We start from the raw sequence: 16816 nt of genomic DNA, 5'->3' as shown, positions 1-16816 counted from the left end.
AAAATATTAGCCGATAGGCAACCAATTATACGTTTCACCATAATTTGACCCGTATTTGAATGGCAGAGTCCGGCAGATACCGGCAGAAATCAATCTGCCGATTGGTGATGGGTAGACACTAGCAAGGCATGTACCAAGGCACGTACCCTGCTAATAGTGCGCTCGGGATGAAATTAATTATGAAATAACGTAGCTTTTGGAATTTTAAATCTGGGTTAGTTTTCACTGTAGCAGATTTTCGTAAACAGCTTTTGGAAGTTTTCAATTTTATTAATAAAGGCGACAATTTTGCAAGTGATGATATCCCGATCCGTGAAGCAATCGGTTTGAAAACTTTACTAAATGATTATTCTTTTAATATTTTTTTACATATTTCTAAGAAAGAGTTTACCCAAACTGATGTGATATTCAATGTTGTTCAAAATCAGTCAACTGACATTATTTATTACAAAAATAGAATAACAAAGCTGGTAAAAAATCTCAGAGATAGTAATTTTCAATATATACGCAGTGACGTTTTGGATTCGCTTGATATTTCCGAACACCCCCACAAAAAGACAAAAGTAAGACACAGATCTCGAAAAACAAGTATATTTTGAAATTTTTGATACTATTATTACTTGTGCAATTAGGGGTCTAGGACGTTTCATCGCCGCCGTTTCGATGCCGCCAGTTCGATGCCGATGCCGGCCGATTCATCGCTAGTCAATTAATCGCTATCTGATATATTTCCGAATTTTCTACAGTTACAACTATTAGTTATTTTTAGTATTAATTAGAAATTCTAGGAAATGCGAGATATGACGGCGATGAAATCGACTGGCGATGAACCGGCGGCATCGAAACGACCGGCGATGAACCGGCGGCATGGAAACGTCCCATTCCGTGCAATTAGATAGGTACTCATTTTTTCAAATTTTGAAGATTTGCAAAAATTTTAAAGTTACGCCAAAGAATTTTCAAAATATCTATTAGACAAGTGTATTAAAACTATCCATAATTCTTTAATCAAATAAACTAAGGAAATTAATTAAAAGTTTTATGTGCTGATCCAAATATTTTCGGAAGATGGGATAAGTTACAAAATATGTATAATTTTATATACTGCAATTCATTGCAACAAACTGTTCCCGAAATTAATAAATTATTATCATGAATTCTCTCATTGCTACCAAGTTTTGCCTTAAATGAACGGGATTTCTCTTGTCTCAAAAGTGTCAAAACGTATTGTCGAAATAAAACACCATGAAACAAAAGAGGATGTCAAGCTTTTCTCAAATGTCAATAGAAAAAATCTATTAAAATCTCTCCAACACATTAATAAATTTTACGATGATGTTGTTACCCATTTTGCTACGTGCAAACAACATAGACTAAAGTTAATTTATAAACATGTTTAGGTTCTAAATCTATGTGAAAAAACAAAAAAAAAATAAAAAAAAACAAAACCAAAAATCTTCTATGATGATTGAAGCCTTTTAATTAGATGGTATACCTATCTGAGGAGACAAAAACCTTGCCGACCCTGTCCCTAAAGCCACGAGCCGCCACTGGTGCCAAGGTTCACCGCGAAGGCACGTCATCGAGGGTTTGCGGTACTAAATTGATGCAATCATATTACTCAAGAGTTTTTGGTGTCGCTGAACAAGAATACGCTATCATAACCGAACCCCAGTGCTACAACTGGTGCCCAAAAACTCTCCAAACTCCAAAAGATAACACGCCATAGCAGTGACCTTGGGCACTAGGTGGTCCGGGTGTCGGTTCTGATGGGGTATTCGTATTCAGCGACCCCGAAAACCGGACAGAAATCTATTTGCATGCATTTACTGCTGAAAACTTTCGAAACTCCAGAAGATGACCTGCTTTTGCAGTAACCGCGGGGGTAACAGGTGCTTCGGGTAGTTGGTTCTGATGGTGTAGTCGTGTTCAGCGGCGCCGAAAACTCCCCGAGTAACAAAATCTGGCCCTTAATATACTTTTTAACATGTTTTTATACTTCTGAATGCATTTTATACTCTTTAAAATGCAATTATCATGCATTTCCACCCATTTTTTTTATTGTAGACTTTTTTTTGACATTATTCTAAAAAAAATGCAAAAAGTTTTAAGTATCTAGGTGCAGTATGTAAAAATCCATTTAATTCGGTGTTTTTAGTGCTAAATGCCCTGGTCTATTAAGAATCCGAAAAATTATTTTAACTGTTCATTTCTTAAGAGGAAACAGTAGCGATCAACAGGTAGCGAAAACGCGTCCCAAGATTGCGGCTGTAATTTTGAATATTTTTTCGAGATATTTGGCACACGTATTCGTAATAAAATAAAGAATGGCGGTACAGAGCCCAATTTGAAAAATATATTAATATGTAGAAATTACTCTGTAATTAAATACAATATTAAAAAAACGAGGCTGTACCGCCATTAAGAAGAACAAAAAAATACACTTTCTTCAAATGCATTTTTTATCCGATGCCTAGATTTTGTGTCATTTTGGAACTACTAAAATTTTTTATTTCATTAGTAGTTCCAAAATGACACAAAATCTAGGCATCGGATAAAAAACTTTATTTGAAGAAAGTGTATTTTTTTGTTCTTCTTAATGGCGGTACAGGCTTGTTTTTTAATATTGTATTTAATTACAGAGTAATTTCCACATATTAACATATTTTTCAAATTGGGCTCTGTACCGCTATTCTTTATTATATTTCGAATACGTGTGCCAAATATCTCGAAAAAATATTCAAAATTATAGCCGCAATCTTGGAACGTGTTTTGGCTACCTGTTGATCGCTACTGTGTATCACCTTAAGAGGAAACAGTAGCGATCAACAGGTAGCAAAAACGCGTACCAAGATTGCGGCTGTAATTTTGAATATTTTTTCGAGATATTTGGCACACGTATTCGTAATATAATAAAGAATGGCGGTACAGAGCCCAATTTGAAAAATATATTAATATGTGGAAATTACTCTGTAATTAAATACATTATTAAAAAAACGAGCTTGTACCGCCATTAAAAAGAACAAAAAAATATACTTGCTTCAAATAAACTTTTTTATCCGATGCCTAGATTTTGTGTCATTTTGGAACTACTAAAATTTTTTATTTCATTAGTAGTTCCAAAATGACATAAAATCTAGGCATCTGATAAAAAAGTTTATTTGAAGAAAGTGTATTTTTTTGTTCTTCTTAATGGCGGTACAGGCTCGTTTTTTTAATATTGTATTTAATTACAGAGCAATTTCCACATATTAATATATTTTTCAAATTGGGCTCTGTACCGCCATTCTGTATTATATTACGAATACGTGTGCCAGATATCTCGAAAAAATATTCAAAATTACAGCCGCAATCTTGGAACGCGTTTTTGCTACCTGTTGATCGCTACTGTTTCCTCTTAAACCATTATTTAATAATAATGATGATTTTTTCACTTAACATACATTATTAATTTGGGAGGTAAAAGTTCCATCATAGATTGCTTATTATAATCCGATTGGTAAAATGCTCTGTCATTTACATTTTTTCTATTTTTTCTGACTGTAAAAAAATAATTAGTTATTTTAAATTAATTTCAATTTTTCTTATGTAATATGTTCATTTTAATTTTCATATTAATGATCAGCTCGTGGTAATATTACGCTTATTCGTTTTATATACATATCTAACCCATTTTTTAAACAATTAAGGTCAATTCTAATGATTTCTAAATGTACTGGTTATCTCCTAATTAACAGAAACATTATAAATAACAATGAAAATTCATCCTCTGATTTTATCGGTGAAAAAATCATACAGCCCACAATGTATTGGAAATTTTTAGTTTTAGTTTTGGTGATTGGTGCTTTGGGTAAGATCTTTTTGTTACGCCAATTTTTTTTAGTTCTGACCCTAACTCTATTTCTGTGGCCTGATGCCAAAAGGGCCAGCGTCATTTGCGCGGCTTTGTTTTGTCAATGTTGAATTCAAAAAAAGCTGTAGAAAACAGTAAAGAATTTAGCACCAGGCCACGTAATGTAGCTTTATGCTAAAAGGGTCAAGATCAAATTTTTGCGTTTTGTTTTGCCAATTTAAATTAAAAGAAAAACTGTACAAAAATGCAAAAAATTGACATTGACCCTTTTAGAACCAAGCCACAGAATTATTGTCGTCTCAAGAGAGCGTAAATAAATTATTGATATCATTCAAATATGCATACAATTAAATTTTTCAAGCAAGTTCTATGTTTGTATATTTCTATTTTTTTTAAGATAATTTAACCTTGGCTTTTATAATGATTTCTAGAAACTCTTTTTTACTTCAGGTTCATTAGTCTGTGTTTTATTATTAATAAACTCCCTATTTTTGTTATATTATTTTATTATTCCTTTTTGGACAAAATTTGAACTCATCTATTGATTTTCGTGATTCATCTGATTAGAGTCGGTTCTTTATGGTAGGGGAGCCCAAGCGGGGATTTTTGCAGTAACCCGAGCGCGTCAGATTATCATATAGGAAGAAACCTGGTACCCTGCAGATGTACCTCTACCATATATTCGCTAATAACACAGGGGAGTTCGTTAAGGGGGGCCCGAAAAAATCTATCCCGAAAAATACTCGAAATTGTCACATTAAGATAAGATAAGTACAGGCAAAAGAGTGTATATTTAAAAAATATGACGATAAGAACTGGGGGGCGTAATGAGCGAGTCAAAAAGTTTCACAAAAAAGCGAATATTTCACGAAATGAACATTAGATCGAAAAACTAAAAAATACTTGTTCAATATTTTTAAAAAATCATCTGAGTGGGGTGGGGGTTACTTTAAAATCTTAAATAGGATCCCCAAATTTTCATCGTGATTTGGAGTCCTTGCGTAAAAATAAGCAACTTTTATTCGAAAACATTTTTCGAATTATGGATAGATGGTGCTATAATCGGAAAAAACGATTGTTGGAAATGGAAAATTAAATTAAAAAAATGGAAAGTCCCCACTAAAATGGAAAATTTTACTTCACTTTTTTTGCTTTTAGGTCCTAATAATCACAACCCAATAATAGGTTCCATAACGCTCGAGTGACTGCAATTTAGCATACTTTGCTCCCCTACCGTTAATCATAATCAGCTGATATTAATATGTGACATAAAAATATACATGTTTGTTTCTCTGTTAGGCGGTGGTCTCTAATAAACGCATAGTATTTAAAGCATAGAGACGCGACATATATGGCATACGGCTATACGCTGCGTAAGGCGATTATTAGAGACCTCTCTTCTTTTTCTTCTTATTGTACACAGGGTGAGGCAGATAAAGGGCCTATTAGAAATATCTCGAGAACTAAAGGTAAGAGAATCATGAAAACTGGAATACAGGGGTTTTGAGGTATGAACTATTTAATGAAGTCGATCAGATAGCTCAGTGCGACTAGCGGCTGACCCTCACTTCACTTCGCCGTGAGGTATGAGAGTTCAAGCCCAGCCCAGGCCATCGGAAAACAAAAAGGCTAACGCGTCAGTATAAAATTCTAAATATGAAACTGGCGCTTAGACCTGAATATGCGGGCATCTGATCGACCTATGAGGGAGCAGTACGGCAAGGGATAAGGGCTTGCGGCTCGGTGAAACTCCCCCATAGATCCCTACCGAAGGGCGTTGACGCCTAAGAACGGTGTATATACATACTATTTAATGAAAATATTTTGGTCTCTTTGATATTTCCGGTTATACCGGAAGTTGATTGTAACTTCGTTTTTTCAAATGGGACACCCTGTATATTTTTACATTTTTGGATTCTGCTCGATGTCTTCTTTCTTAAAATATAGGTTTTGTAATATTATACAAGGTAGTTTAAAAGATAATTACGATTTTTTATAAATTTTGTAGCAAACTTCACACCCTGTAGAATTGTACTGATTTGATATTAAAAACTCCATTTATGTTAAAGTAATTTTTAATATAGTCAGCATTATTAAAAATTATTAATATGGCGAAATGTTTAATTTTAGTATACAGGGTTGGTCGAAACTCGGAATGAGTATTATCTGAGTTTTCTTAAATAGAACACCCTGTATTTTTGTATTGTAAAGAAATGATATGTTATAGTACTTTTTTATTTCTTAAGTATTCCCTATACCTAACTGCTTTAATTTTTTAAGTTATTCGTAGTTCTTTAAGCCTAACAATAATTGCAACAAAAATTACGTGAAATTGTATTAGGTTTGCCGTGTAAATAAACACATAAAAATAAAATAAACAAATATTAATCTCTACTGACCCTTAATTTATTAATTCTGGTTGATATTATATGAAAATACCTACGTAGTTAAGATTGTTGGTGTGTTCAATATTAATAAAAACATACAATATTCTATCTAGTTGGCTATGACTGACACTAAATATGCTTAAACATTTGCTTTGCCTAAACATTCTACCATTTTTGAAGTTCCAGTTGCTTTGCTACCATTGCTAATATGAATTTTTCTAACGAGGAACTGATTCAGATGTTTTTTTGTTCTAGGAGAGTATAACAAATAAAAATGTGCTACTAGCAATAAGAGTTTATCATCAGCAATTCCATGATAGATGACAACCAAAACGAGAAACTTTTCAAAATTTACTAGAGCGGTTTCAACGAACTGGAAATTTAGATTACGAGAAATCTGATCGAAGAAAAATTATTTTAGATGATTAAAATGAATTAAATGTTAGTGTCACTGAGAATCTGCATATTAGTATGAACGTTCTCGTAATCTAAGTGTCTAGTACGTCGAAACTACTCTAGTAAACTTTGAAAAGTTTCTCTTCTAAATTTTGAAAAGTTTTTCTTCTTGGCTGTCGTCTATCAGGGAGTTGCAGATGATAAATTCTCATTGCTAGTAGTACATTTTTGTTATACTTACTCTCCTAGAACCAAAACTTTACTAATCAGTTCCCCATTACAAAAATTTATATTAGTATTGGTAACAAAACAACTGGAACTATAAAAATAATATTAATGTCTAATGTTTAATCAAGTTTAGTGTCCAAGCCATAGCCAACTTGGTAGAATATGGTTTGTTTTGATTAATATTTTATGCACCAACAATCTTAACAACGTAGGCATTTTGGTATCTCATCCAATAATAATAAATTAAGGATTATTCTAGATTAACATGTACTTATTTTCAAAAAAATATTTATGATTAAATATTTTCACAGCAAACCTAATAAAATTTCTCGTAATTTTTGTTGAAATTAATGTTTGGCTGAAAGAACTACGAATACCTTACAAATTAAAGCAGTTAGGTATAGGGAATGCTTAAGAAATAAAAAAGTACTATAAAATATCATTTCATTACAATGCTAAAATACAGGGTGTTCTATTTAAGAAAACTCAGATAATACTCATTCCGAGTTTCGACCAACCCTGTATACGAAAATTAAACATTTCGCTATATTAATAATTTTTAATGATAATAGACTATCTGAAAAATCACTTTAACATAAATGGAGTCTTTGATATCAAATCAGTACAATTATACAGCGTGAGAAGTTTGCTACAAAATTTATAAAAAACCGTAATTATCTTTAAAACAACCCTGTATAATATTAAAAAACCTCATATTTTAAGAAAGAAGACGAACAGAATCCAAAAATGTAAAAATATACAGGGTGTCCCATTTGAAAAAACGAAGTTACAATCAACTTCCGGTATAACCGGAAGTAGCAAAGAGCCCAAAATATTTTCATTAAATAGTTCATACCTGAAAACCCCTGTATTCCAATTTTCATGATTCTATTACCTTTAGTTCTCGAGATATTTCTAATAGGCCCTTTATCTGCCTCACCCTATATATCAGGGGTGGGCAAACTTTTTTTAGTAAGGGCCACAAAATGTTTTTGGTCTATTACCGAGGGCCACAATATTTTTTGTTACCTTAACATGTTCGAATTTTTAACTCTTTACTAATTTTGTTTAACGGGGTGGGGGGGGGGGGGAGGGGGGAGAATATGGTTTGAAATCAACATTTCAAGCACATTTTTGTGAATTTTGTTTGAAACTATGGTACAATTATTTTATTTTTAAATTAAATAAACATATTCGGTACAATTTGCATTCGGTACATACATTTGAATACAATTCAAAGAATGTTCAAAAAAATTTCAAGACCAAATATTGAAAAATGAGTTTACGGTGGCAAATTTTTACAGACACCTCCAAAAAAAAAAAGGATTTTGCAGTAGACATCAACAAAAAATTCAAAAGTATTTTATTAGTTTATGAGTTTATCGAGGTAACTTTAATGAGGGAAATAATTGAACGAATTCTTGTTTTTTTAGTTTTAATGATTTTTGGGTTTTTAATATCACTCAGAAGTCAAAATAAGAAAAATTTTTGTAAAAGTGGTGCAAAACAGACTTATTTATTATTGTTAAAGAAAAAATATCTCGACAGCCTTACCTCACAAAATGTCTAAAAAAATCTATAAGAAATTTCAGGTGGATCTATCAAGTAGCTTTTGAGCTGCAATGTCCACCGCCTCTGAAAAAAGCAATTTTGAGAGAAACGCGTATAAAGTTTTGACAAACTTTATTTTCAATTTCTTTTTTTTCTGTCAAATCGTAGAGTGATGAACACCTAAATGTGTTTTTGAATCGTTTTGTATGTTTTTATTTTTATAACGATTTCCGAAGTGGAAATCGAAACGTCAAATAAATTTAATTTCAAACTTAAATTGCGGTTTATTTTCTGGTTGAATGTAGACTGGTACCAAAACAATTTGAACTAAAAAATGATTTCTTAGAAGTGGTAATGAAAAATATATCTTCAAAATTTTTAAAACAATTCCGTTAGCAAATTACAAAGTTTTTCTTCATAAATTTTAAACTTATTTTATGGTATATTATTTCATGATTTTAATGAGGGAAATAATTGAACGAATTCTTGCTTTTTTATGATCAATGAATAGTTTGAGTTTCATTTTAAAAGTTTCATTTTGCGTTCAAATTATAATTATATTTATATACTTATAAATTTAGCAAATTTGTCGCAGTTTTTCATTTCTAAAAATAAAGAAATTTCATCCCCTAATTCACAGCATATTTTAAAAACCTTTTCTAAACTTAACCATCGAATATGATTGTGGTATTCGCGCTGTGCAAATACTTGGAGGCGATACGAAAAACGATCGTGCGAGAATAGCGGAGAAATATTGTAACTTTCTTAAATAATTCATTGTCAATTGAAATTGTCAAATTGACGTATATTTCATACCTACTGACAATGAAGAAGAAAAATTATATATTGCTCCACAATATTAATATGATATGCAATTATTATATAAAGGTAAATGTAATTAATTGTATTTTGCTTGTATTACTGCATTTTAATAACTAATTTTATTTACTACATACAATTGTTTACAGTTTAATAACATAACCTGAATCTTATTTTTTCTTCTTATTATTTTTTTGGACTATGGCCTTGACAATTATCCAGTAACCAGGACCATATGATTGGCCAATATAATTAAAAGTGCGAATAAAAGTGCAGAGCGAAGAAACCAGGTGTCGCTTTTCTGAACTTGCACGGTCCCAATAAGACATCAGTATGTTCTGTTTCTATGACTCTTCCAAAAATGCTATAAATGCACGATGATCTATTCTTCTTGAACGAATAAAACCAAAAATATTAGTTATAATTGAAATGACGATGTCTGCTTGCAAAACATTTTTGCACAATACCTGCTGATGGATTATTCAGTGACAAAATAATAAATCACGTTCTGGAGATCCTTCATGAACGTAATCTTTAAGTTTACAATATTTGCTCCTTTTTTTGGTGCTCCATCAGGTGTTACACTTACTAGGTGGTTACGAGTTAGTTTAAAAATTTCCAAACAGTTTGTAACTACCTCAAGAATATTGTTTCCATTTGTTGAAATTTCATGGATTTCATTGAGAGCCGACAAAACTGTGCCGGAAACCCAAATAATTGCCCGCGTTATTTTGAAAATTTGCGCAAAAACCACCCGCTGCGAAAGTGTTAATACTTGTATTATCTACAGAGAGAGTCTGTAATTTGGAATAAATTCAATATCTCAAATACTAAATGTTTTTTTGAAAAATGCTCAGACTCGTCGATTAATATTTCAAATTGTCCTTTTTGGCATACAGCAATAATATATACAGGGTGTCCCAATTTAGAGATATGACGTCATCGTTGATTTTATTAAATGGCAACACCGTCATTTTGATAGCTATTTTGATAGGGTGTGTAAAGTTATACACAACTGCAAAATATCAAATTTTATTCTCTACCATTTACAAGATAATAGAAAATAACAAAGTTATGTCTGTAATTTGGAGTAAATTCCATAATTAAAATACTAATTGTTTTTTTTTTTAAAATGCTCAGATCCGTCGATTATGATTTTAAATTGTGATTTTTGATATACAATAATAATGTATACAGGGTATCCTAATTTAGAGATATGACGTCATCGTTGATTTTCTTAAATGGCAACACTGTCATTTTGATAGCTATTTTAATAGGGTGTGTAAAGTTATAAACAACATTAACATTTCAAATTTTTATTCCTTACCATTTACATGATAATAAAAAATAACCAAGTTATGAAAAACAAGTAATCAAATAATAATTGAATTTAATTATTTCAATTAAGCAAATACTCATAATGTTGCCCTCAATTATTGTCAAATTGTCAATTGGCAACGTTATGAGCATTTGCTTATTTGAAATAATTAAATTCAATTATTATTTGATCACTTGTTTTTCATAACTTTGTTATTTTTTATTATATTGTAAATGGTATGGAATAAAAATTTAAAATTTTGCAGTTGTGTATAACTTTACACACCCTACCAAAATAGCTATCAAAATGACAGTGTTGCCATTTAAGAAAATTAACGATGACATCATATCTCTAAATTGGGACATCCTGTATACATTATTATTGTATGTCAAAAAGGACAATTTGAAATACTAATCGACGGGTCTAAGCATTTTTCAAAAAAACAATTAGTATTTGAGATATTGAATTTATTCCAAATTACAGACTCTCTCTGTATATTTAATTATTAATATAAGCAATAATTTAAAAAAATCTTGAAAATGAAAATAATTCACTTTTTGTCGCGGGCCGCAAAAAATGTCTAGAGGCCGCATGCGGCCCACCCCTGGTATATATTATATGACCCTGTATGTTTTTAAATTTGGCTTCAGTAAGTTGTCGTTCCATCGTTTTCGTGGTCTTCCCATTGATCGTCTTGCTATTAAGGAACAGTATCTCGCCGTCTTGACTACTCGTCATTTGGCTTATTTGATCGTTCCATTCCATTATTCTCTTTCTTAGCCAGTCCTTGATGTTCTCCACCTTTCATCTCCGTCCTATATATGAACTTCTAGCTGGATTCCGTAGTCTTACCATCGATTTTTACACCGCTGTTTGTAACATTCTATTTGCTCTCTTTGTGTCAGGTCGTGTTTCAGCCAGCTATTCGCTTATGCTGATAACTGTTGTGTAAATTCTGTCTCTCATTTCTTTACCGATTTCCTGATATATTTATTTTTCCATAATGTTCCATTCAGGTATCCGGTGTCTCTCTTTGCTCTATTCACTTGATTTTCCATTTCTGTTTGAGTTGTCCGTCGTTAGACAGTGTAATAGTGTAATGCCTACATATTTAAACTCCTTTACTTGTTCTATTATATGACCCTTCAACTGCAACTTACATCTTACTAGATTTGCTGTTATAATGTACTTTGCCTTTTGTAGGGAAATTATCATGTTAAATTTTCTGGCAGTTATTTTAAATTGGTGCAACATTAGTTGCGTTCGCGGGTACAGTGGACAAATTGTCGCCGACAATTTCTAACCTCACTTAATATAAATAATACCGTTAATAGATAAATATACAAGGTATATTTACTTTTAATTAATTTTAATAACTAATTATTAAATTATAAGTACCAGGTAAATATACCTTGTATATTTATCTATTAACAATATTATTTATAATATCATTTTAAAGTGCGCATGCGTTATGCTGCTAATTTGTCGCCGACTAGTCGCCGATAGGCACCCGAAAACGCACTTATTAGTTGTAAGTAGTCTTCACTCTTGAGGGATTAGTATTGCCTTATATACAGTGCGTCCATAAAGTAACGCATAAATTCATTATTTCGTAAACCGGCGTTTTTAGGGAAAAATCCCGAAACAGGTCGAGTTTTATTTTTAATTTACAATTTTTTGGCATATATATCATAAGAGTGACGTCATCCATCTGAGCGTGATGACGTAATAGATGCTTTTTTTTAAAGAAGAATAGGGGTCATGTAATAGCTTATTTGAAAGGGTATTTAACTCTCTATTCACTTATATAAACATTAACATACCTATTTATACAGGGTGTAAAATTTTTTTTAATTAAATTAATTGACACAAATTGATGAATGTATGTAATTTGTTTAATTCTAAATACATTCTACTGCAGTCAGAAAACATAAAAATGGTTTATTTGAAAAATAAAACATTGATTTTCGCCTAAAAGGAAATGTTCAAATTGCCAAGAGGTAAGTGGGTGGCAGCTTTAACATTGAATTTAAGCGAAAAGCAATATTTATTTGTCAAATAAACATGTTTTCCCATTTTCTGACAACAGTAAAACGTATTTTGAATTAAATAAATTACATAGATTCTTCTTTTTGTCTCAATTAATTTAATTAAAAAAAATTTTGAACACCTTGTATAAATAATTATGTTAATGTTTATTTAAATGAATAGAGAATTGAATAACCTTTTAAATGAGCTATCACATGACCCATATTATCATAAAAAAATTTCCGAGTACGACATCAAGCCCAGATGGATGACGTCACTAGTATGATATACATGCCAAAAAATCGTAATTAAAAAATGAAAATCGACCTGTTTCGGTATTTTTCCCTAAAAACACCGGTTTATGCAATAATGAATTTATGCGTTACTTTATGGACACACTGTATACCTATCTAGTTTAAAAAAAGTAGATATCGGAAAACTAACCAGAAATAAGATTATTTGCACTATACAGGGTGTCCAAAAACTCTACCGACAAACTAAGACAGGAGATTTTTCAGGTAATTTTAAGACAATTTAACAAAATTCACCTAGTCCGAAAATGCTTCCTAAGGGAGCTAGAGCTCTTTGAAAATGGCGTCTTGTAATTAGTTTTTCTTAAATACCTCCAGAACGTTTCTAGATAGAAAAACAAAAATTGGTACGCATATTTATCTTCCAGAGATAAATCGACTCCATCCATTGTGAATTTATACTACCGGTCATAGGCGTCCGTTTTGGGTAGAGTAATGGTTGTTTTATCGCATAACTTTTTTATCTTTAAATTTTAAGCATTTTTCACTTCGTATTATTAAATTGTGAGGTATGCTTGTACTAAAAGTTACTCTTGATTTAAGTCGGTAGGACACACCGTTTTCTAGAAAATCGATTGAACATTTTTCGTCTCTTGAATTTGAAACAAAATTTAAAAAAAAAACGGTGTATTTTACCAACTTAAAGCAAGAGTAATTTTACTACTAGAATACCTCATAATTTAATAATCTAATGTCAAAAAAATGCTTAAAAATTAAAGACAAAAAATTTATGTAACCGTTGACCTACCCAAAACCGACGCATGACTGATATTAGATATTCGCAATTAATGAAATTGATTTATCTCTGGAATATAATTAAACGTACCTACAAGTTTTCGTTTTTCTAAATAGTTTTTTTTTTTAATTTTTTTTGAAATTTAAAAAACGAAAAATTTTCAAATCGATTTATCTACAAAACGGTGTATCCTATCGACTTAAACAAGAGTACCTTTAAGTACAAGAATATCTCACAATTTAATAATGAAGAGTCAAAAATGCTAAAAAGTTATGTGATAAAGTAACCGTTGCCCTACCTAAAACGGACGGAAACGATTTACCTCTGGAAGATAAATAAGCATACCAATTTTTGTTTTTCTTAATAGAAGCGTTCCGGAGGTATTTAAGAAAAACTAATTACCAGACGACATCTTCAAATAGCTCTAGCTCCCTTAGGAAGCGTTTTCGGACTAAGTGAAATGAGTTAAATTGTCTTAAAATTATCTGAGGAATCTCCTGTATTCATTTGTCGGTAGAGTTTCTGGACACCCTGTATATCTATATTCTCGTGAGTTTATTCTCGTTTTCCAATATTTTACTACATATTTAGAAGTAAAATTAACGATAAGACTCGACAAGTTCAGTAAAGTTTGCTCTCTATTATAAAAATGGTATTGATATTAATTTGGTATCCTTCTTTCGTTCCTACCTTTTTTTGTTATTTTATCTATGAATTGAAACAGACTGTATGACTTGTACACACTTCTAAAAAAGGTCAAACCGGCAAACAGGTGTATGTTCTCAAAGAAATTGAAAGTGTGTAAAAAAACTTTTAATAATCAGCTAAGTACTTTCAGCACATAACGTGCCATCATCAGAGCTTCCTAAAAGGACATTTAAGATAAGAGATTTTTTATAAACAAAAGATTGAAAAAACTTACGTCCTCTTATAAATCCTTCATAGAAGAGTAATTGTTAAAACTCACATGATAAATCATGGATACTGGGCAAAAGCCACAGATATTGGGTATAAAACCCTTAAAATTAAAAGTTATCACATCTAAATTCTTTTTTATTTTAAAATTACAACATGGCTGCGTCAAACCGTTGTGAGTTCACGTGAACAGCTGAGCGCTGTCATTCATTCAAATGATAAAGAAGGAACCACTAATTTATGCGCCCTCTATATTGGTATGTAAATAAAAATTAATTAAATTGAAAATGGCTAAAAGGCCATGTGTTGGTTAAATTAATTATAAGGTAAGATACTAAATTTTTTTTTTTTTTTAAAGTTAAATTTTCAAAATTACAAATATTAATATTGAAGTGAAATGTTAATGTGTACGTAAGTTATCAAAATTTCTTTTAAAAAACAAACCGTTATGGTTTGACCAAGTGTAGAAAAGAAGTTAGATGAAAACAAACCAAGGAGAAGTCTCATTTGTCAAGTTCAGAGTTCAAAAGCTGTTATTTTATAAAATTAAGAAATTTACCAAAAGATTAAGTCAAATCTCAAATATTCTACTTATGTGTAATCAATGAAAGAAAACTCAAGAATACCGACAAAGTAATGTTCAAAATACCTACAGCAATTGTTGGGTATACTGTATACTAAACCAAAATTATTAAAGAAATTTCTTAAAGATAGGATCAAATTTACAATTTAATTGAATCTGAGTGTTAACACAGTTTTGAGGATTTCTTTTCATTTCTCTACTTATTTCTAGATCTTCTAGTAGATTCATTTTAGTATAGTTATTATTTGGTATGCTATGTAGGATCCTACTGTCTCTTTGGGGACTAAAGCTGTGTTTCGATGCATGCGACCTATTTTATCTATGATATAGATTGAATAATATAATTGTCAGATAATCACCCCGAAAATCAGACAGTGATGTCTCCACAAAAAGAGGAAGAAGAAGAGTATATTAACATGTAGTATAAATACTTCTACTGATTTAACTTACCTGCACAAACAGAATTATTTTTGAATACTAAAGAAATAGCCAATAATGCTAAAGTCCTTTTTACACTCATCGTAGTAAATGATAAATAATCATCTAAGTGTTTCAACAAAACAAGTAACTGCAATAACTCATATTCAGCAATTTATATACTGACCATTTACATTATCACTGATAACAATTTGTATATGCAATCCATAATTTTGTGACTATATTTGATAAACATTTCACGAAAATGAAATAAAATTTAAAAAAATGCTTTCGAAATGGTCCTGCTATGCGCATTTTGTATATAATTTTATCTATTTTGTTTAATTTTTTCATGATTCAGTCACGATTAGTAAATTTTTCCAGTTATTGGCAAAGATAGATGACAGATTTCTGCAAGCCTTTAACTTTTTGATCTATTAATTAAAAAGATAGAATTGGTACTACTAGCGAACAATGGCAACCAATATAGAAACAAACGAGTATGGGCTAAAACTAAACATTAAACTATGACTTTAGAGACAGAGAAGCTTCAGTGAAGGCGCTGTAGTCTGTGAATGTCAGTTACAGTTTAAAACTATAAACAGTTTCTAAATTAAGCAAATGGAACGGCACAAAAAGGCTTTTTTAACCTGCAAGGATAACTTTTTTATTAGGGTTTTAGGAATTGTTCGTGATAATTTGGCTAATAATCTTGTCAAAGATGAAATTACTACTTATTTTACTAGAACAGAATCATTCGCGGATTACCAAAATCAGTATAGGATGTCTGAATCAGTATAGGATGATGAGAAAAGGAGCTTAACTAGTAATTCCATCTTTGGCAAGATTATATTAGCCAAATGATCACGAACAATTCCTAAAACCCTAATAAAAAAGTTATCCTTTCAGGTTAAAAAAGCCTTTTTTGTGCCCTTCCAGTTGCTTAATTTAGAAACTGGCTAGAGAATAATTATTCTCCCCACAGTACTTATGAGTACCATAAAATTCTGGTACCCTTTCATAAATATTGAAGTAGACCTAATTTGATAATGTTTTGTTAAATATCATTTATAAGATTTGATATCAGCTGACGTTTAAAACTTTAAATGGCATTCCAATGATTTCGTGTTAAATATACAATAAGATTTGTAGGTACTCTAAAAGTCTAAAGGATCGTTGGGAAAAAATAGTCCAGAGAAATAAGATTTTTCTTGTGACACATCCCCCTCCAGGTCAAAACCAAATTTTTTGAGTAGTATGGACATCTTTATTAA

The 16816-nt window shown here is 31.0% G+C and overlaps 1 protein-coding gene across 2 annotated transcripts in view; it reads left to right on the top strand.

Annotated features, from left to right (window-relative positions):
* LOC126882601 (trypsin-1-like) overlaps nucleotides 1-16816 on the top strand; it is a 189234-nt gene that overhangs the window by 146433 nt on the left and 25985 nt on the right. Inside the window, exon 1 of one of the 2 annotated variants that reach the window (XM_050647590.1) lies at nucleotides 3791-3850. The exons of the other annotated variant lie outside the window; for it this stretch is intronic. Within the exon in view, the coding sequence (XP_050503547.1) occupies nucleotides 3805-3850 (46 nt within the window). The 5' untranslated portion in view covers nucleotides 3791-3804. Of the gene's footprint in view, nucleotides 1-3790; nucleotides 3851-16816 lie in introns of those variants that run through there. 2 annotated transcript variants of the gene reach the window in all.

Source organism: Diabrotica virgifera, chromosome 1 (genome assembly GCF_917563875.1).
Source record: "Diabrotica virgifera virgifera chromosome 1, PGI_DIABVI_V3a".
In the NCBI taxonomy this organism is placed as follows: domain Eukaryota; kingdom Metazoa; phylum Arthropoda; class Insecta; order Coleoptera; family Chrysomelidae; genus Diabrotica; species Diabrotica virgifera.
The sequence above is the reverse complement of the archived record's forward strand: the minus strand, read 5'-3'. Positions and strand labels throughout refer to the sequence as shown.